The following is a 20,731-nucleotide window of genomic DNA, read 5'->3' as shown; positions in this document are numbered from 1 at the left end:
TGGACTCTCAAACGAGAGACAGGAAAAGTGCTAACGCGACGACAAGCCTGATCGAGTCCACAACAGCCTCATTATCTAGGCAAATGTCCTCGAACTTTTGAAGGCCACTTGTCCGAAAAGGGGCCCATGCGGGAGCGAGGGCTGGGGGCGCCCTCCGGTCCGTTCGGGGCTCCCCTCACTGCCCCCAAGCGACTGTGGCTCTCCCTCCCCCACTTCCGCCCACTCTCTCCAATCGCCGACTCTGCGAAGTGCAGGCTTGTAATTCAGGACAAGTGTGACACCTACCTGTGAAAGGGGGGAACCGTCCCCTAGCCGTCCCGCGGCCCCAGCTTCGCTACTGCGCGGGGATCTACGGGGCCGCCTACCACCCGCACTGTCGCGGCTGGAACATTTACTAATTTAATCAAATCCAACGAAGAGATCAATGCCCAATTTTGAAGGGGTAAGGAAAACAGTGACTTGGGAAAGCCTTCTCCTTGGCATCCCCTAACGCTCCCCGCCCGCATTAGCCCACAGCACCTTTGAAATAGTAATAAGGACTAAATCCGGCATAAAATCGAACTCATTAGCAAAGTTCACCAGCTGATTGCTTTGCATAAAACACGACACTGATTGGAAGTAATTAGGTTAAGCGATGGAGCTCGGGTGGTGCGTGTCTCTAGCAGGCTTTGCCATCTCTTCTCCCTTCTGGGCACACACTTGGGTCTCTCTCCTCCTTCCTCCAGGGTCCAATCTCCCCCAAGCAGCCCGCATCAGTGATCCAAATCTGCATTCCCGGCTTAGGCCAGGGTCCCCGGGGCTTGCCGCCTAATTACGGTTTCCCCCTGACACACTGAGGTTCTGTGGAACCTTTCATTCCCCACTTCGGAGAAAAAAAAAAAAAAAGTTGCAGTTTCCACCTTTTGTCCAAGGCGATGGACAGTTTATTGAGGCTTCTAAAAAGTAATGAGTGGCTCTGATTATGTTAAAATCTCTTTTAATTAAATATTTTGCATTTTACAAAGGCGGCTGCCGTTTCTTTTACTTTTTAAATCTAAGAGTATAACCTGTTTCCTTTCTGCAATAATACTTTAGCTCATACCCAGAAAAATCAATAGGTGTAAAAAATTAAATTAAACTTGTATTTTTAAACTATGAAACAGTTTCGGGGGAAACACAAATGTATATACTTATATTACAAAAAAAACATTAAATGCCTGTACAGGTGTCTTAATTTCATAATTTACTTCAAAGATACTGAATTATCAATTTAAATACAAAAATGCTACATTAAATATACAGAATAAGATTTAATACAAATCTTTTTTTAATTTTTCTTTTCGGTTGGTTAAGACATTTTTGTGTGGGGAGATGTTTACATGTGTATGTCATCCATCTCCATGAACTATAAACTTTTTAATAGGAGGGGTAGTTTTGTTTCTCTCTCTTGTTGATGGAAAAATAACTGCCAAGGCCATGTTTTTTAATAAATTAGGAAAGTCCGGGACCGACGCAGCCCGCGTTAAATGTCGGACATACCTTTCTTCAATTCATAGGGAGAGTCTTTGCACAGGTCTAGCTGAGACTGGCTCCGCAACATTTTCGGGTCTTTAGCCAAAGCGTCCGCTCGGTTCAACACGGTCTGGTTTAATCCATTGAAATGCGAGCCCGGACCGGTTGTGGGGCCTGGCCCTGGCCCTGGGTGGCCGTGAAGGTGTCCGAAGGAGCCATAGTTCGTGTAGCCGGGATAGAAGGGCGCCGTGTAGTAGAGAGGCCGGGACAGCACCGTCCCGCCTGGAAAGGGACACTGCGCCGAGGGCGAGCGCGATGGCGCCGGGGCCGGCGACGCGCGGCTGCCTCCTAGGGCTTGCCCCGCTACCGGCCCGGGGCACGGTGGGCATGGAGAGCCTTCGCTCCCGCCGCCCCCGTCCTTGACCTTGTCCGAGGATGTGGCGATCTCCGCCAGAGACCACAGTTTGGGCTTGGCGAGCACCGCCTGCGGCGGCGGCGGTGGCGGAGAGTGTATGACCGAGGGCCCGCCGGGACCAGGGGGCAGCTCTCCCACGGTTGGGTGAGGGCCCGGAGCCGGCGCGCCCGAGGGGTAGTGAGGGGCCGGGTCCTCAGCCAGACGCGCTGTCGCTGGCCCGGCCGGGGAGGGCCCGCCGGCGCGGGGGGGCCCGGGCAGCGCGTCCAGACGGCCCTCGGATGGCGGCTCCTTAAAATCCGAGTCGCTGAGGCTGCCCTCCGTCTCCTTGCCGGCGGGGGTGGGCGGCCCCTGCAGCCGTTCGCAGCCCGAAGCCGCCTTCTGCTCCGCTCCTCCTGCGGGCGAAACCCCAGGCCGTCAGGGGCGCGGAGGCCGCGCGGCGGGGCCCAGGCCCCCGCCCGCAAAGGCAGAGACCCTAGCCCCCAACCTCCAGGCCCCCCTTTTCCTTCTTACTCCCGCTCCAACACACCCTTTCCCGCGTCCACCAACCTGCTTCGGGGCCCTCGGAGTCGCCCTTGTCCTCCGGCTTCTGGGGCTCATCCTCGTCGTTCTTCTCCAGATCAATGTTCTCCTCCTCCTCCTCGTCCTCGCTGCGGTTCCGCGGCGTCCACGTCATTTTGTTCTCCTTCTTGAGGCGCCGGCGCGCGTTGGCGAACCAGGTGGACACCTGGGTGAGGGTCATCTTGGTGATGATGGCCAGCATGATCTTCTCGCCCTTGGTGGGGTAGGGGTTCTTGCGGTGCTCGTTGAGCCAGGCCTTGAGCGTGGCGGTGGCGTCTCGTGTGGCGTTCTTCCGGTACGCCGGGTCCCCGTAGGGGTACGAGCCCAGGGGCGCCGCGTATGGGTGGTACCCCAGGGAGCCTGCCATGCCCGGTGTATGATCGTAGGGAGAGCCCTGCAAGGAACAGGCAGAGAGAAGGTGAGAGTGGGCCGTGGTCCCCAGTACCACCTAGACGATCGAAGCACACTTCCCCTGCGCCCAGGGGTCCGCGAGCTGCGAGGCCCAAACTCCGACTTCCCCTGGGGTAGGGCTGGCGGGCTCAGACCCAGGGGCAACTCCTCCTCCTCCTCCGCAGGCAGCGGGGGCGCCAACTCCTGACTCCCGTCCTTCCGGGGCGCTTGAGCCGTCCTGGCCTCAGCGGCACCCTGTGGGCCCCCGTCTGCCGGGGCAAGGCCGCCCCCCATGCGCAGATCCGGCCACCTCGGCCAGGCCCTCCACCCAGACAGAGGCCTGGGCAGCGGCGGCGACTCCGCACTTCGTGCCCGGGTGGCCGCACGTTAAGCGCAAGGGGAGAGAGCAAGGGAAGTCAAGGCATTTTTCCCCCCACAGAGAAAGGCAAAGGAAAAGCTAAGCCTTGTCCGGGCACTCCCACCCCTCCAAAAATGTTACCCCAAACCGAAGCCACGGCGCTTTTCCAGAAAGTGCACCCGGCCGAAAAATCCCGGATGCACCGCAGCTCGGCCGACTTTTCAGAAATTTAATACCTCCAAATCGGATTGCGAAGATAGGATTACGGATTTGCAACATTTTGGAGGACTAATTAAAGGCGAGGCCAAACACATTTACATAGACTTAGCACGCTTCTGCTCAGATTTCTGGTCCATTTCTTTTGAACTACTTTTCCAGAATGGCAAAACCAAAAAATAAAATAAAATTTGCAGGGCGGCCTGGAGCTCACATTTGAACCAAATGCTGCTCTTTAATTGCAGCGACCTCTCCCCAAAAAACCCTCTCCGCCAGCTCAACGACCCAAGCAGGACGCGGCTCTGCTCTCCGAGCAACTCCTGAGCCCGAGGCCCGGACGAAGCCGAGCGAGACAGTCGCCCAAGTTTGCAGGGGCCGCGGAGCTTGGCGGGGGCGGTCCGCGGTGGCGCCAAGGCCCGTGTCCTCCGCAGCCCCCGCCCGCCCCGCGCGGCCCCAGCTGCCCTTGCCTGCCGCGGGTCCCGCTCACTCACCACGTACGAAGAGAAGGCGGCGGCGGCGGCGGCCGCGGGGTCGGCACCGTACTGGAGGTGCGAGTTGTAGCCCGGCGAGGGCGCCGTGAAGGCGGTGGAGCCGGCGTAGGGCGAGAATGCGGAGCCCGACGACGAGCGGCCGAGCTCATCCGTGCGGGGCCCCGAGATGACGCTGGTGCTGTACGCCGGGCACGAGTAGAGCGCCAGCGAGGCGGACGGCTGGTACAAGTAGCCCTGCGGGTAGGACATGGCCACACACGGGCATGGGGCGCGCCGCGCCGCGGCCGCCAACGAGCCGGGCGGCGCCCTGCGAGGGCGAGCGGGCGGGCACCTGGCCTCCGGCTGCCCTCGGCTGCCGCTTCTCGGGCCCCGGCTCCCGGGCTCCGGCCCGCGGCGCCTCCTCGCTGGCTTCCCGCGCGCCTCCGGCTGCGACTGCCGAGCCCTCTCCTCTGCGCGCCTTGCTCGCCCCGGCTGGGTTTCCCCCCCCCCTCCCTTGCCGCTTTCTCTTTTTCCCCCTCGCTCTTTGCACTGGGGGGCTCTGCTTTTGGCTTCGCAAAGGTCCTGCCAAGATGCTAAGTTGGAAATTGAGGATTCTGACGCCTTGTGCGCGCCTGAAGCTCCTCCTTCCCGGGGTGTAGTCGGTGGGAGGACTGGCAGGAACCTCTGGGCGGCCGCAGCCAACCCGGCCGCCAGGCGCGCCTCGCCCTCTCCCTCTTCCTCCCCGGCTCCCTCTCCCGCTCGCTGGCGCTCCCCTCGCCCCTCCCTCGCGCCCGCCTCTCCTCCGCGGCCCTCCTCTCCACCCTCCTCTTTTTCTCCCCCCCCACCCCCTTTCCCGGGTCTCTCTCCCTCTCTCTCTTTCTCAGACTCTCGAGCGCCGGCCCCAGGATGACAATCACATCCCAGGCGCGCCGATTTCTTCCAACTTTCCTTCCCTGCTAAGTCGGGGTGGAGTGGCGGTTCCGACACAAGGCGGGCCCTGGCGGCGGGTCCGGTCGCTCCGAAGCACAAAGGCAGCGAGGCGGGGGACTGGGCGCCGGCGAACGCTCTGCTCTGTGCTTGCCGCAGTAAACCGCGGAGTTAGCGGATTTCTTGTTCCGCAAGAGGCTGGGCTCCCAAGCGGACCGTCGCCGACCCGCCCCTGGCTTCTCCCCCAAGCCAGGGAGCCGGAGAGCGAGTTGGAGACCAGGAATGAAGGTCCCTGGGAGAGACGGAGGGATGCCCTCGTCCGGGGCGCGAGGAGGCCGAGATGACTGTCCCTCTCCGCCAGCAGCAGCAGGTGGGCGAGAGACAGGCCTTGGACGTCTGCACGTCTCCGGCCTCCCTTCCACCAACTCCCAGCCAAACGGCGAGGGAGGGGCGGGGCCCGGCACTACGGGAGAGCCTTTCTCTAGAGGAGAGGTAATGGGCAAGAGCTGCCATACGAAGAAGCAGCTGTATCGGAGTAGGTCTCCGGACCCCACTACACGCCCTCACGCCCCCGCCATGCCTCGCCGCCTCTTCCTCGGGACTCTCCATCCGCAGCTCCCCCTGCCAGGCGGGTGGCGGTGGTGGAAGGTGCGGGTCCCCTTCCCCTTCGCACTTTAGCACCCGCCCACGCTCCATTGCAAACACTCGGCATTGCCCAACCCAACCACTGTTTGTTCAGCGAGGCGCTGGCAAGGCAAACACACACAACTGAGTCACAGGCAGAGCCCTTGCCCACGACGGCCACACAGTTAGAACACAAAACAGACCGCCTGCCTGTCTCTCCACCCCGCGCGGCCACAAGCCAGACGCACTCGAACTCTGGGACAGACAGGGGCGCTGGTGAACCAAAACAGGGGCTGGCACAGTGTTGGGCACTCCACTGGAGCTCAGTCTATCAGGGACTTCGTGATCTCTTATAAAATTGGGTCACACGCAAGCCGGAGGACAACTACACAGTTCCCCGCGATGACTTTGACAAGCAAGATAGACTTCATTTCCGGAGCTCCAGTCCCCGCACACTAACCCACTCAGTAAACTCGGACGCGCTCGGCGGCCGGACTTCACGCACGCGCGCTAACTCCTCCCCCTCCGTCAGCTTCCCCCCCGGCTCCGCCCCTCAAGCAGACATTCGACAATCTCTCGGTCAGCCCCGCCCTGTCCCTCCCTGTCTCCATCTCTAATTGGACGCTGGCCTCCATTGGCCCCGCCCCCTCGGCGACGTGAGCCCGCTTCCCTCCGAGTCACGGCGCCGAGGGGGTGGGGTTGGGCGGGGCGCTGGTGCGCTATTGTCATGGAGACGAGAAGCCGGCGGCCTCGGAGGCGGGCACAGCCCGGCCCAGGTGGCTGCCAGCCTGCCGAGACTGAGGCGAGGCCGGGCGGCCGGGACGGCCGGAGCGGGAGGGAGCGCCGGGCTGGCCAGTGGTGGCTTCTCGGGCAGCCAAGGGGAGGTGTCCTCCCGGGCTCGGTGTAGGCCGGGTGGTCGCGGGGAGCTACCCCGCCCCGTTCCCATCGCTCCCGCCTCTCGCGGCCCTTGTGCTCCTCAGCGCCCGCCCCCGGCTCCGCCCGCCGCCGCCGCCGCCGCCGCCACCGCCGCCGCCGCCGCGGCAGCCCCTCGCGCTAACGGTCGGTAGCGGCCCGCGCGCGCCGCCCGCCGGGGGCTTGCGCCAGCCACCAGGCAGTGTCCGCCGCCCGCGCGCTCGCGCGGCGGAGGAGAGGTGAGTCCCGGGTCCCCCGTCCCGCCGCGTTCCCGCCCGGTCGCGACCGGGCTCACTGCCTCTCGCGCCGCGCCCGAGTCCCTTCGTGGACCGGATGGACGCGGCGGTGCCCCGGGCGCCGCTGGGCGCCGGGTGGGCGTGGGCCGCGTGAGTGTTGGGCGGGCCTCTCCAGATGTCACGGTCCCCGGGCGGGCGCGCGTGGGCGTGTCCCCCCCATCCACGCGCGGCCGCAGCACCCTCTCGGCTCTCGTCCAGGATGCTGTTTTCTGACATGGAGCCATGGAGGTTTGTGCCACCGAGAATCTGAGTCTGTCACAGAGACATCCTCATTACATCATCCGGCCACTCTGGGCCGCTAGGCTATCCCCCCCGCCCTCCCCTTTCCTTTTACTGTCTTCTTTTTGGTGTCAAGGTCTGGAGAGAATCCTGAAAGATATTGAAGCATTTCGAAGTTATGGTTCTGTTGCTGTGGTTGTCACCTCCGCTCTACGTCAAATTTAAGGCTCATTTCTTAAGGATGTCTCTATTTTCTGCTTTATTTGCACATTGATGGCTCCGCTGCTCGGCGGGCCACGGCCGCCCGGCGTCTCGGCGTCTCAGACTTGTGTTAATATGTGAAATGGAAGAAATGATCATTAGCAGGCAGATGGGATTCAGATAGCATCTGGCGGGGTGTCTCAGTGTTCCTGTGAACGTTTTTACGTTTTTGCTGGTAAACACGAGGTTTTTACCTTTTCATCTTGGTAGTGGTGACGGTTAAGGTCCTCTCTGCCCTGCCTTTCTTCTCCTTTATTCATCAGCTTTCCCGTTTGGGAACCTGCTTACTTGTTAAGCTGTAGTTTCACTGGTCTCTGGTCACTGAAGCTTTCTCCCCCCGCAGAGGTGGGAGCTCTCTCCCTCTCCTTCCACTTTACCAAAATGACTCCATTTTTGGCGGGGGGCCGGGGGTTACTCTTGCATTTATATCTTTCTGAACATTTCAACTTAGACTGGGGATAGGCATGCCCTGATTGCTTTAAACGTAGGACTTTAACAAATTGTAATTTTAAGACTTCCTAAGGGTTTATTGGTTCGTCCTGTCCGCACGGATCCAGTTATGCATAACTCTTAAAATTTCAAGCTTTAACGTAAGATCCACAATTGTATTACTAAGACATGGCTGCAGAGCTTGCTGTTCGAGTTTTGGCTGTACAGTTGTCATTGTTTAAATCAAGTGCAAAAGAGGTTATTCCTGTTTATTTAGTGTAATAACTGTTTACAGTTAAAACTTTAAAGACTCATAAAAGTAGGTCTGCTGTATTTTAAAGATCTCATCATTCTTGTGGGAGAGACACAACACTGCCGCTAGGAAAGGCAACAGATTGCTTCTGTCATATCGCTTTGCTGTTTTGGAGTGTACTTAAAGGATTATGATTGATAAGGCTGTCTTGCCAGAGAATGTTGACACAGGTGTGCATCGTTATCTTAATTAAGATCCTGAGAAAATGTTGTCTATAAAATGGTGACATAAGAAGGGCGGCATATTTTTGTACAGTTTTGCTTTTGGAGAATTTAATTGCACTTGAAACCTGTCTTCGAGCTTCCAGATTTTGTGAGCACTCTGGCAACAGAAGTTTTAGAGAGAAATGGTAGTTTAATGTTAAGTGCTCTGGCATGTAGTCATACTACTTGAGGCTTTTTGGCCATGCCCTTGTCAGCTTTCTTTGTGCTCTTTGTGGAGTCGTGGTTGCTAATTTAGAAAGAAAAGCATAAATGGGACAGTCTGTTATTAAGCAAACATTTATTAGTGTTGAGAATAAATCTGTAGAGGAAAGCTCGCTTAATGTGCAGAGACAGGAATATAATAAAAAGGTAAATATATGAGAAATTTATGTCACTTTATATTTCGGAAAACCATCTCCTAGAATGTTTTAATGATCTAAAGTAGTTTCTCTTTTCACATCACCAGGTGCTTAGCTTGTTTATGGAATGCCTTGTTTTTATTTCCAGAAATAGAAGAAAACTGTTTTATTTCTTCCCAAATATTGTTTATAAATTCGAATTATGAGCAAGTGAAGGTAGTGCATTTAGCCTCTTATTAGTTTAAGGATCTGAATCATAACCTGGGCGACCACTGAAATAATATTACTGTCCTTTACGTCAGATTTCTGAATGCAAAAACAATAGCAAGAGGGCTGCTGCTGATTACATTACCCTTGGCTCACCCAGCACCTAATACCCTTTAACATAAGTATTGCATTAAGATTTCCCCCCTCTCTTTGTAGCTCATGATTTCCTGGAAGCTGGCTGTCCATCAATGGTGTATATAAGATGTGTGAGTGTTTTCCTTTAATATTAAAACTCATTGTAGAAAGAGGAAATGAAAGTGGAGGAGGCCATAGGCATATGGTCGGAGAAGCCAGGTTACACTCACAGCTCATTCGTGACTCCAAGGATAATTAGCTGGCTAGAATTACATGGTAAACTAAAATCAAAGAAAGACTTATTTAGATTTGTTTGCTGAAACTAAAACAAGAGCATTAATTTTGAGATAATTGCTTTACTTATCCCCCGACGTCCCCCATCAAAATTTTTGTCCTGGCAGCTAAGATCAGCATCCCTATGCTATTATCCATGTGTTATTTTCAAATTTTATATGCTGCCTTAAAAGAAATGAAATAAGAATGGGAACTAATTACCTATTGTCTGTCTTAATGAATAACACCACATAATTGTTAATGTATTTTTACATTATAGAAATCTTAGGAAAAATTTAAATGCTCTTCCGTTGATAACGTGCAAGTAAGTGAAATCGCGTAGTCCTAAGTGAATTGAACGTGTTCTTTATAAGAGAATATGAAAACAGTATCATATTTTGGTACAATGTTTTAACTCTGAGGTAGCACAGCCTTTTTTGTGTGGTAATAGCTCAATATCTGTGTGTTTTTCTCTTCAATTTCTACGTTTTATTGGCTCCTTTAATTTTAACATCTTTTTGGTATATTGTTAGCTGTTTTATAGAGAATAATTGTTCTTAAAAGATGCAAATGGTGCAACCCTAAGAAGATATAAAATCCTGGAATTGTTTCTTGTGCAGTAATGACTGGGGTTTGCTGTCACAGCACTACTCCGAAGTGTGATACTTATAACTTATTTCTGCATAAATTTGCAGTAGTTTTATAGCTAGAATATACCTAAGCACCAATTTAGCTGGGCAAATTAACTTAGATGCTTGAAAATTGAAAACCAGTATATTCTAATGTAGTTCAGGTTTAAATCTTTATTAGTAAAGATGCACTTAACATTTGTTCAGGAGAAGAAAATATAATTTTCTCCTGCAGTTGTCATTTAGGTAATTCATTTTTCTAGCCTTTTCTCAGGCTAATGATATTCCACACCTCGATACAGCCTTTATTTGTTTATTTGGCATAATATGGAGTGATACCTTGGAAGAAATTAGATTAAGTATTCATATCTAACATCCCAAAAGTATTTAACTAGTCTTCTGTGTTTCTTTAAACAGAATCATTTTTATTTTTTTATGTGTGTGCAGGTTATAAGTATGATGCTTCCATAATACATTTGGATGTTTTCAGCTAAGTTCACTTCTGAACGATGGGGTTCCTCCAAATGTTGGCTGAAATTTGTCCTTGCATATCCCCAAGCTCATCTGCAAGTGAGTGTCTGCAACACGGTGTGTTTGTGTGTGGAGTAAACCCAAAATAGCGTCAGTGTTGGTTTTACCAAAGTATTTATATTAGTAATAGGAACAAAGTACAAATTGTAAAGAATGTCACTTGAGGCCTTTGATTATTAAAATTTTACTAAATGCATTAAACAAAGTTCAGTAAACAGAAAAATTTCTGATTCGTGGAAATACATTGAATAATTAATTTTTAATGATATCATTGGATGGTGAAATTTATAAACTCAGTGCTTGCCATAAAAGTCAAGACTGAGGTTATATTTTATAGAAATGGGATTATTATTTAAAGGAAATAATCTGTTTATACCAAATTACAGTTTTTGATCATTTTCATTACCCAGTTCTTTTAAGAGTAAACTTAATGGGAGGATCAGCTCCAGGCATGGGTTCTAAACTCTTTTAATTCAAAGGGTGTAAAGGTGTGTGTAAAGCTTGTCATTTCTCATCAGAATAGGGGCTGCTGAATAGAAGCAGATGAGAAAAAATTATTTTGCAGAATATTCATGTTGTCTATTGGGGAGAGCAAGGAACTGGGTTTAGTGATAGAGAATATCTTGTTAAGTAAAAAAGATGGCTGTCGGACCAAAGGAGAAAAGGCTGATTGAAACAGAAGGCAACTCTAGTCAGGACAGCCTGCAGCAGAGCAACTGCTTCTCTGTACACTTTCAAAGGGCAGAAGGTGATTTTTAACATAAAGGTGAAGTGATATATAATTGTTTTTAAATAACACACTTGTGTTCCCCTGTCGGTGCTTGGGTCTTATGGAGACAGGGCTGCATGTGTGACCAGGGGCTGATGCCTCACAGCCAGTTAGAAAATGCACAACAGGAATCCAAGGAAAATGTGAAGCAGTGAGCAGTCTGATTCCTCCCCGTTTGCCTTTAAGCTTCAGCTTTGTTGTTGTTGCTGTTATTGTTGTTGTTTTTAACCACATGTAAAGTTGTTGAATTTAAAAGACAGAGGGTTGGGTGGGGTTTTTTTTCCCCCCCTCTAAGGAAAAATACAGGAAAAATCTAAACATACATGCAAGTGGGTTTTGTCTTATATCTGTTGTCAGCCAAAATTGATTATTAAGATTCATATTTCATGTATATTAATGATACTCAAATGTATTTAAACTAGTACTCCTTTTATATAAAATAGGTGGGAGGGTTCCCTGTTTTTTAAAAAAAATATGAAGAAAACATGTCCTTTCAACAGTAATGGGTTATGGTTGATTAATTGAGAAGGTTGTACTAAATGTTCTCTAGTGGAAATAGCTAGAGTATGCTTTTTGAGAAATGTGTCATTCAGGAATAAAATCAATTGAAGTATTGGTAATTAAATTGTAATTCCATGAAGGAAGGAAGTGGAAGGAAAGATGAAGCTAACTATTGCTGTTTTTCTTTTTAAGAATCTACAGTTCATAATGGAGCTACTGTACTGGCTATCGGAAGGAGGAGATTCGGAAGATAGGGAGGTAATATTATCTCTTTTAAAAGAATACTTTCCCCTGTAATCCTGAGCCTTTATTACATATAAGAACTTTATCTACCAGGCAGCAATTTCTTTAAGTGTGGGGTATGAAACGATCTGACTTTCCCGTGCTGAGTTTTGAGCTGTTTCTCCAAGGGCTGTGGGCTGTGCTGGGAGAGCTGAGAAATCTCATCTAGGCGTACTCAGCACCCTTAAAATAGCTTCTTTCTGAGAGTTAGATCTGTGATGGTGGCCTCCCCAGTTCTAGTAGACGTCATCTTAGTTTGTGGCTGATGTGCGTGCATTCGGCATGTTGCTTGGCTGTCCTCGTTTACCTCCCAGTCTTTGTTGCCTTCTCTGGGAAGGCACTCTCTGCAGGGCCATCCACTGCCAGTCTCAGGCCTACTCTGAGTGGGAGCCTTGGTGTTTGACAGCTGGCTCCAGAGCTCTGCCAGGGAGGGAGCCGGGCCCAGGCTGGGCAGCTCTGGCGCAGGGGCTCACACACACATGGGTCCTTTTCCTTGCTCACCCCTTGAGGTCCCTTTCCATTTTCCTTGCAGTCCTAGGCTACGGGTAATACTTTGCTTTTCCTCTCACTAGCTTGGCTTGCCGCTTCCTCTGCAGCTGTTGCAGGGTTTCACATGGAATGGAGGACTCTGTTTTCCTCTGGATGATATCTTTGATCATTTACCCGGGTGTTTCTTCGTTTTCAAAAATCTAATGGTAGTGTTAAAGAATGACTCAAAGATTCTTGAAGGACAAAATTCACGCTCAGTTGGTATCCATAAGAAAAGCTTCTGTCTCCTCATGCTGTGTTGCCACATTGAATATGCAGGTGAAATTAAAAACAGACTAAAACCCTTTTATGCCTGGGTCTAAGAATGTTTATATAGGCTTAAGTTGTGGAATGGTATTTATATCTATTTTTTTTTCCTTTTTAAGAAAAATGATACACTTTTCTAGTCACCAGAACCCATCTACTTCTTGAACTATACCTATAGAGGGGTATTAATAGGATAATAAAGGGTTTCATGGTGTCCAGTGATATAATTCGGAAATTGGTAAGCAATGTGGTAGCTAAAAGCAAGTTCTTCCATTAAAAGGGCTAGTGTACATTTAAAAACAAAAACCTGCAGAAAAAAGACTCTTTATCAAAGACATCAAATGATGTTTTTGGTTAACAGAACAAGAAGTACCAATCTCAGATTCTTGTATTGATGCCGAGGTAGAGGTTGTAAGCCGAGGAAGCCATTAAAATGTAGCCTAGAAAAAATGGTGATATCAAAGCGATCACTTGGAAAGCAGTTTACATTCACAAAACAATTCAATATTAGGACCTTGACCAACTTTTACACTTCAGATACTTGGGTTATTACTTCAGTTTTTAAAATATCAGTCTATAGCTTGGGTGTAGAATGCGAGGGTATTTTTGAATTGACTGGGTCTTGCTGGTCATCTTAAAATAGGCTACAATATTACAAAGTTGAAATGTAATATGTATTAATAGAAGGAAAATATAAAATTTAATATCCGGGCAACTGAGACCTTTAAACCTACTTTAAAAGTATAATCTTGACATCTATGACACTATTTTTTGTCTTGGTTATATGGGCAGAATTATGGATATTCTACAATCCAGATGTCTTATTTATTAATTCCAAATTTCATTCTCTGTAACAGACCTTGAAAATAAAAGGTGTACGTGGGAGAGTCAAGTTTTGAGTCAGAGGCTAATTTATTAAGCATTCGTACGTAGAACGGCAGCCTTGATTAATGTAGGACTGTGAAAGGGGACAGGTGAAACTGTTTTCAGCTGAAATTTACTAATGCTGCAGCCATTAAAATTAAATGTTTGTTAACATAATGGCGATGGCGTTTTCTCCTCCTCCTCCTTGTGGTTTTGTCCAACTAGATGTTACAGTGGCAGTTGCACTGACTGTTGAGTGTTTAAATGATGACACCATTATGTGAAGTGATTTTGAAATGAGAGATTTCAGCCAAGAATTACATCTGCTCCCATCTCCTTCAAATCATACTCTCTGGCAGTACAGATTATGATTGATTTGTTTGTGACAGATTGCAGGAAACAGTCATTGATTTTTCAATATTTTACCTTAAAATTATTTACAGTTGTAACCATGGGGAGGTATTTCCATGGGCTGTCAGCCCCTGAAAGACTAGGATAATATTCCCTGCTCTCTGACAAGACAAATTACCTGTAATGAGTGCAGTAGCTGAAGGGTATACTTTTATTTTAAAATATGTCAATAACCCCAGTGACTAAACGAATATTGATTTAGCATAATGAAGCCTGAGTAATGTGAAAATGAGCTTTTTCGAGGAGCCTGGTAAAGACTTTCTTTTTAGCTGGTTGTAAGAAGCTTTTCATCCTTTTCAACTAGCTAGTGGAGATAAGGAGTTTTATATGCAAACCATCAGGAATGATAGTGTTGTTTGTGATTACAACCAGGGTCCAAATATTTTGCCTTTACTTTTATCCATTCTTTTTTTTCAGATCTTATTTTGAGTCTTACTTTCAGTTTACAGAATTTGATTTGCTTGATCTTATCTTTAACCGACTGAGTGTTTTCACCATTTCAACTTATTTTGCATTAGAACCTCCAGTAATGAATATTAAAATATAACTCTATGTACGATCATTTGTAGATGACATAATCATTATCTTAGGACATCTCAAATGGGTTATTGTAGTATTTAATGTGCCGTATTTTATGGTAGAATAATTCCCAGTCCCTGGACATCAGATTGCTTTCAGTGGGAATGAAGATTAATTTACTTAGGCATCAGTGCATGTTTTCATTTTTGTCCGACTTCCCTTCCTTTTTTTGAATGTAATTCTCAACTTTTTATAGATTAAGATCCCAATACATGAGGTCCTTCAAACAAGGATAATAGTGGAGAAGTATATAGCTGTATTTTATAATCCATCAAGGAGCCTGAAGACTTTGTGCCTGAAGAAGTATCTTCATATCTAACTTGGTTAGGAGAAAATAGGGTAAACGTTGCTGGTAAGAAATAGCAGAAAAGTAAGTATTTGAGCAAGATGTCAAACTGATACTTCATGGGAATCCAGCATATCTTATGATAACTAATAGTAATGGCATCTTATTAAAAAAGTAGTAGGTAAAGTTCCTCTAAAAAGTAAAAATGAGTTCCGAGTGAAAGAAAATTCAGATGGCTTTTTGTGAGTGCTCGTTCTCTTATAGGACGGCATTGGAAATGTTGCAATAAAATGAAAAATATAAACCTGTCTTTTAATGGAAAAAAGGATAGACTCTAGAACAAAAAAATTACTGTTTTTTTCTTCCCCAGGATTTTGCCTAAGGGTGTGACACAGATGATCTCTGTCACTCGTCTTAGTTGTGTTCTGCAGTAGATTGGATGCTTTATAAAATACTGGTCCCATGGTTTCAAATGCTGTAAGATTTCATTTCTCCTTCACCCCTTCACCCAGATTCTTTCCCTTTTTCTATAAACGGACCTTTGAAAATAGAACTGTGAGGAGTACACCATCATCATATACAAAACTGGTAGCCCACAAATTCTTCAATCAATTCGCTTTATAGTTGTTGTTTTTTAAGTTGATGTAGAATCTATACAGCTTATCCATGGATAAGGGGATATCTATAGATATAACTTCCAGAAAAAGAAATGAATATAGGGTTTTTTTTGCAATAGTTTTTTTAAATAAAACATTTTTTTTTTTTTCAGACAGATCTAGGCTAATGAAAACATCTATATTGTTGTTTAGTTTATTTTGGAGTTAAATAATACATGTATTATAGTCAGCACCTCTTGACCCCATCATGTAGTTTAAACCTGTGTGTTCATTTTACAGTGCAGATGTACAACTGCTTATGTGAAGTAAGTTTTAATAAATATGTAGATAAAGGAAGGCTTCTTCTGGGGAAATTATTCTCTTTTGGATACTATGCCCTTCTCCATTTTTTCCCCCTTGAAAAAAATACTCTGCCCTTGTTCTTCTTTAGGGAAAAATTATTTATATAGAGTGTTTTCAAATCATGCAAGTCATTGCCTGGGGTTAGTTAAAACATTTATTTTTTGAAAAGGAGAAAATGCCCTCATTTAAAAAAATCTTTCTTGTATTTGTATCTATTAAGATAAACAGTTTACTTTGATACGGTACATACCAATCTACTTAGTTAATTTTTTTTCTAGAATTCATTTTGCTGTGTTTGGTCTGACCTTCTATGATAACTTAATATAGGAACAAATTAGCATATAATTCTATTTTCCATGTGACCTCAACCAGTTGCAGAATCGTAGCACTACTTTTGGAGGGCAATTCGATAGTGTATGTAGACTGTAGCATTAAGTGTTTGCAAATGTTCAGTGCATCCTGCCTAATGTGATAGCGAAAAGGTTTCAAAGTCAGCGATGAGAGGAAATACTCACCCCTATTACTAGGGTATGAAAACACCTCCTAAAGGTAGCATTTTTAATTAGTGTACATAATTGATTAGTGATTTGTCTTCTCCCAAGCAGAAAGCGGCATGGCGAAGTTGAGTGCGGTCCGGGAAGTCTGAGATATTAGGGATTGATGGTGACAGTGATCATGACAACTAAATGAATCTTTTTTTTTCCTTTTAGATTCAGCTATCGGGCTTTGAAACTTCCTGTGGTCTGTTCAATCTAGATGCAAAGGACCTGGAACAGTCAAGTGCTCAAGAGGTTTAAATTGTTTTGGATATTCCTATTTATAGACAAAAATATTTTTCCAATTCAGATCCTCAGTTGTTATGCAAAAGAAGGTCATACTCTTCTTCATCATCCATTTTATTTGAAATGATTAGTATTGTAGAGTATCACCAAGCATTTTCTGTTTGAATCAAAGTATAGAAAAAATAAAATCAATTCTATATGTTGACTTTTCTTCTAAAATGTCTTTATTGGATTGAATGAATGTTTGTACTTGAAAAAGAGGGTTCCAAAAAAAAATCCCTGTCTCCATCATAGCGATTCTTCTAGTGGTCCAGCGTCGCCAGTACAACTATTACATTTATAGGAGAAAAAAAGACTTGAAAGGAATCCATACATATATTTTATTTCTCTGTATTAGTCCCCCTGGAATAGAACAGTTCTCCTCACAAAATCTGTTCGCTCAACTCAGATACAAGAAAATGTTGCCTTAACAGGCAGATCATTTGTTACATGTTTGAATATTTGATTTATGTAAATAAGGTTACATCCAGTTCTCTCACAGAGTTCTTACATTTGTGTAGACTATTGCCATTGGGCAGTGCCTTGTTATGGCCTGTGGCAGCTGAGGAAAACAGAGGGATTCAGTCCTCTGGCCTCTGCCGTGTGAACACCGCGAGGGCGTATGTCTGATCAGAGACGGTCCTCGCTGAGGAAACGGGAGAGTCACAGGTGCTGGTGACACCTGGAGAAGCAGCTGTGGGTCACGATTTTGTGCTTGACCCACTTTGTACTCTATCCACTTCTGTAGTTTTTAGAAAGCATCAAAGATGCTGTGAGGTATTCTTAAGCTCGGGTCTCAATATGGTCAAGTAAATTTTTTAGGCTAGAATATTTCTTTTTAAATTTTTAACTAAACTTTATATTTCAAGATAAGTACAGATTTCACAGGCACTTGTACTAACTAATGGAGGGACCCCTTGTACTACTTCTCACCCAGTTTTGCCCAGTAGTGATACTTGTGATATGTAGTATAATAGTATCGCAGCCTGGGCGTTAACATTGATACACTCACGGTACAGAACATTCCCATCCCCACAGGGATTCCTCCTGTTACCCTGTCATATCCATACTCACTTCTCCCCTGCCCCTCTCCTTAACCCCAGCGACCACTCGCCTGTTCCCCATCTCTATCATGTGGTCTTTGCCAGAGTGTGCTATAAGTGGGATTCCAGTGTGTGCTACCCTGGGGGATTGGCCTTTCTCACTCAGCATAGTTTTTCTGGAGATTCAACTTGCGCTTCTCAGGACTTTGTTCTTTTTTATTGTCGGGTAGTATTCCAGGGTCTGGTCGTCCCGCAGATTGTTTAACCATTCGCCAGTCGGGACTTCAGGCTTGTTTCCAGTTCCTGACTGTTACGAATAAAACTGCTATAAACATTCGTGTACAGGTTTTTGTGTGAACATAAGTTTTCATTTTTCCTGGGAAAAATGCCCAGGAGTGCAATTGTGGGTCATATGATAATTACACAGAGTCTTTCTTTTTTACGACTAGACTTGATTTTGTATGTGTGGAAGAGGGGCGACGAGGCGGACATCGACATTTTTGCGGTGGCTTTGCTTTAACTGGATTTGTTTCTGATTTTAAAATATGCAGACTATCTTGAATAACTTGTAGCCAGATATCGAAAACAGTTCTCCACAACCTAGATTTGGTTCTTATTTTTAGAGAAATACGTTTGAAAAACATTGCTGCTTTTTTTTTTGGTGGGGGGGGAGGTAAACAATTTTTATGTAAAGGTAGAGATATACTGTAGAGAAGATGCTGCAGAGCTGACGGGTAACTTGGAGAAATGTAGTGGGAGTTTTCCAAGTGTTAGTAGAGACTTGGCATTCAAGGATATATTTTAATAGCTTCCGAACTGATAGACTCATGCTCTTGTCACTATCCCCGTGCCTGGAGTTTTTATTTGTAGAGTTAATTCATTATCTTAACAGTTGGTTTTCAGTAGTGTTGCGTTTCATGCTCATTTAATTCAACTATAAGACTTGTGTTTGTAAGAAAAAGAAAGGAATAAAAACCAAAAAGTGTCTTTTCCTACTACACGACCCCTAAAAATGCAGCTACTTTATACGATGCTTACCAGAAGAAACAGCTCTGTTCCCAACCCTAGTGGAAATTATACTGTTTTATTACATTTACCTCGACATAATGAGACATGTACAAACCATGTATGCTATATCTGGGGGGAGACCCACTGAAAAGATTTTTCGAGGACCATTTTTACTCTGATTTTTCACCGTTACATATATTGACTTTAGAATTCTCACCAAAGACTGAGCTCCATTTCGTTTTCAGAAGCATTGGATGTCATTTACTGGTTACAGTGATCCTGCTAACAAAAGTCAAAATTATAAATCTTTAACTTTTTCGAGTGAGGCACTAGGCTCAGAGGACCCCAATCTTTCAGTGCTTCTAAATATAGTTTCTATCTTTAGCCCGTTATGTTTATGACCACAGTGATAGAAATGACCTAAGACAATAAAATAGTCCTTGCCCTTAAAAAGGACCTGGATAAAAGATAGCATGTGCACGTGCGAGCTTTAAATACCAGGAGGTCACTCATCATTAAGCAGCTATAGAAGCACCCCATGTTCCGCCACCTCTAGGCGCTGGGAACTGAACAGCAAAGAAGGCAATAGGCAATACAGTCCCCCTCTTAGCCTGGTCCTCATAGGGCATAGATTAGGGGGTGGGGACAGGGGAGAAAGTAAAAAGAAACTGAGAGACCAACATGACTGTGCATTACTAGAAATCCAGAACCTTCAGAACTCAGGAGAAAGCCTAGGCCAGCTGGAACTGCCAGAGCAGGCCTCACGGGGGGAAATGACAGACAAATTTTGAAGGAGCATATACGTGATATGGAGGAGGATATCAGCAAAGAGACGGAAATGAGCTCGTGTGTGGTTTGTTGAAAGTGGAGTGGAATCTGGTCTGGCTAGAATTTCTGGGGCATCGAAGGGGTGCGTCACTGCCAAAAAGTCTATTTAACAGCTTCCTATGTTTTAGGAACTCACCCGAAATGAGGCATGTTGTTTAAAAGAGTCATACTTGAATTTAAATACATGGGTTTGAGGGGAAAAAACAAATGGATACTCTTCCTCCTAAAACTAGGGCTTAGAAGTATGTTTCAGCTTTTAAGCCTCCATCTGTTTGCGTGTGTGTGTGTGTGTGTGTGTGTGTGTGTGTGTGTGTGTGTAAAACAAAATATTTTATTTCCCTCCCTTCATGTTTGATAAGGAATAAGAGGTTTTATACTTTTCTGGTGTCTTAAATGCATAATCTATAAGACTATCATACTTCTTACGATTTTTGTTTATTTTGGGCTTTAAATAACAAAAGAACTTAAAGTTCTTAAAGCTCCAAAATGAAAACTGCAAGATCACATATAGATAAACCTTTTACATCAAGAAAAGATTTGTAACGTATAGAGAGAGCTGATGGCTTTACTAAGGAACAATTTTGAGTAAGCTAAGAAAATACAAGTATTTCTGCTCTCTTTTTTTTTTTTAAGTGCTTAAGGTGGTAAGATTGTTAAGGTCCTTTTCTAAATATGCGTCTAATTTTAGGAAACTAAAATAGGAAGTTCTAATATCACCAAGGCCCCTTGAACTTGGGAACTTGGAAAAGGAAGAGACCTAAGGGTCTATTAGAGTTTCTTTACATTTGTATAAATCATAGATTTGATCAAAGTGATTATAAAAGACATTAAATTAAGGTACTCAGTACTAAGTAAATTAAGGTAAATTAAATTAAGACAAAAATTAAGGTACTCACGGTTTTATATGTAATAATATTGATCCCAATATACCCGACTCTGTGGCATCGCCAACACAAATCGTATTTTGTGGAAGAGCTACACTAGGTCAGCGACTTAAAAGTTTTGAGTATATATGAAGAGGAAGCATTGCGGAATCATCTTGTAATACTGTTTAGCAGTTTAAAAAATAAAATGGTGCAGTTTTAGTCAGTTTTTTAAAATTTTTTTACAAATACTGCAAATCATAGGTTGGTTACCACTAGACTACCTGACTCCGCCATGATTGCTGTATTCTCTGTATAGTTTTTTAAAATACCAGGCACTTTATAATTTTGTCTATAATTGTTTATATATATATATTCTCCACAAAATGTTTTTAGAACAACTTATTGCTAAATTACCTTAACCTACTCGCCATCTTTAAACTTTCATGTATGAACACGCTGCAGTGTGAGTTGCAAGACGCCTTGGTAGAGTATTTTATTCCCCC

At 45.7% G+C, this 20,731-nt stretch overlaps 1 protein-coding gene and 1 long non-coding RNA gene across 3 annotated transcripts; one reads left to right on the top strand and one right to left on the bottom strand.

Moving 5' to 3' along the window:
* Nucleotides 1–972: 972 nt before the first annotated feature.
* On the bottom strand, nucleotides 973–4,168 carry IRX5 (iroquois homeobox 5). Of its 2 annotated transcripts, none has more exons than XM_032424611.1 (3): nucleotides 3,920–4,168; nucleotides 2,453–2,858; nucleotides 973–2,298 (listed from the first exon to the last, which is right to left on the bottom strand). In XM_032424611.1, the coding sequence occupies exons 1-3, from the start codon at nucleotides 4,166–4,168 to the stop codon at nucleotides 1,502–1,504; spliced, it is 1,452 nt and encodes a 483-aa protein (XP_032280502.1). In that variant the 3' UTR covers nucleotides 973–1,501. The 2 variants fall into 2 exon arrangements, with proteins under 2 accessions (XP_032280502.1, XP_032280503.1); XM_032424612.1 differs by having other exon boundaries at nucleotides 973–2,295.
* Nucleotides 4,169–6,538: 2,370 nt separating this feature from the next.
* Nucleotides 6,539–16,493, top strand: LOC116644543. The gene is made up of 4 exons (XR_004301778.1): nucleotides 6,539–6,600; nucleotides 10,133–10,255; nucleotides 11,679–11,744; nucleotides 16,373–16,493. It is a non-coding gene; the product is annotated as an uncharacterized LOC116644543 (long non-coding RNA).
* Nucleotides 16,494–20,731: the final 4,238 nt, after the last annotated feature.

Source organism: Phoca vitulina, unplaced genomic scaffold, assembly GCF_004348235.1.
Source record: "Phoca vitulina isolate PV1807 unplaced genomic scaffold, GSC_HSeal_1.0 scaffold30, whole genome shotgun sequence".
NCBI lineage: Eukaryota > Metazoa > Chordata > Mammalia > Carnivora > Phocidae > Phoca > Phoca vitulina.
This window is presented reverse-complemented; position numbering and strand designations above follow the sequence as displayed.

Coding starts and splice junctions, on each gene's coding strand:
- IRX5 (XM_032424611.1), bottom strand. CDS start 4,168: ATGTCCTACCCGCAGGGCTACTTGTACCAGCCGTCCGCCTCGCTGGCG. Junction 2,859..3,919: donor CCGCCTTCTCTTCGTACGTG/GTGAGTGAGCGG, acceptor TGTTCCTTGCAG/GGCTCTCCCTACGATCATAC. Junction 2,299..2,452: donor CTCCGAGGGCCCCGAAGCAG/GTTGGTGGACGC, acceptor TTTCGCCCGCAG/GAGGAGCGGAGCAGAAGGCG.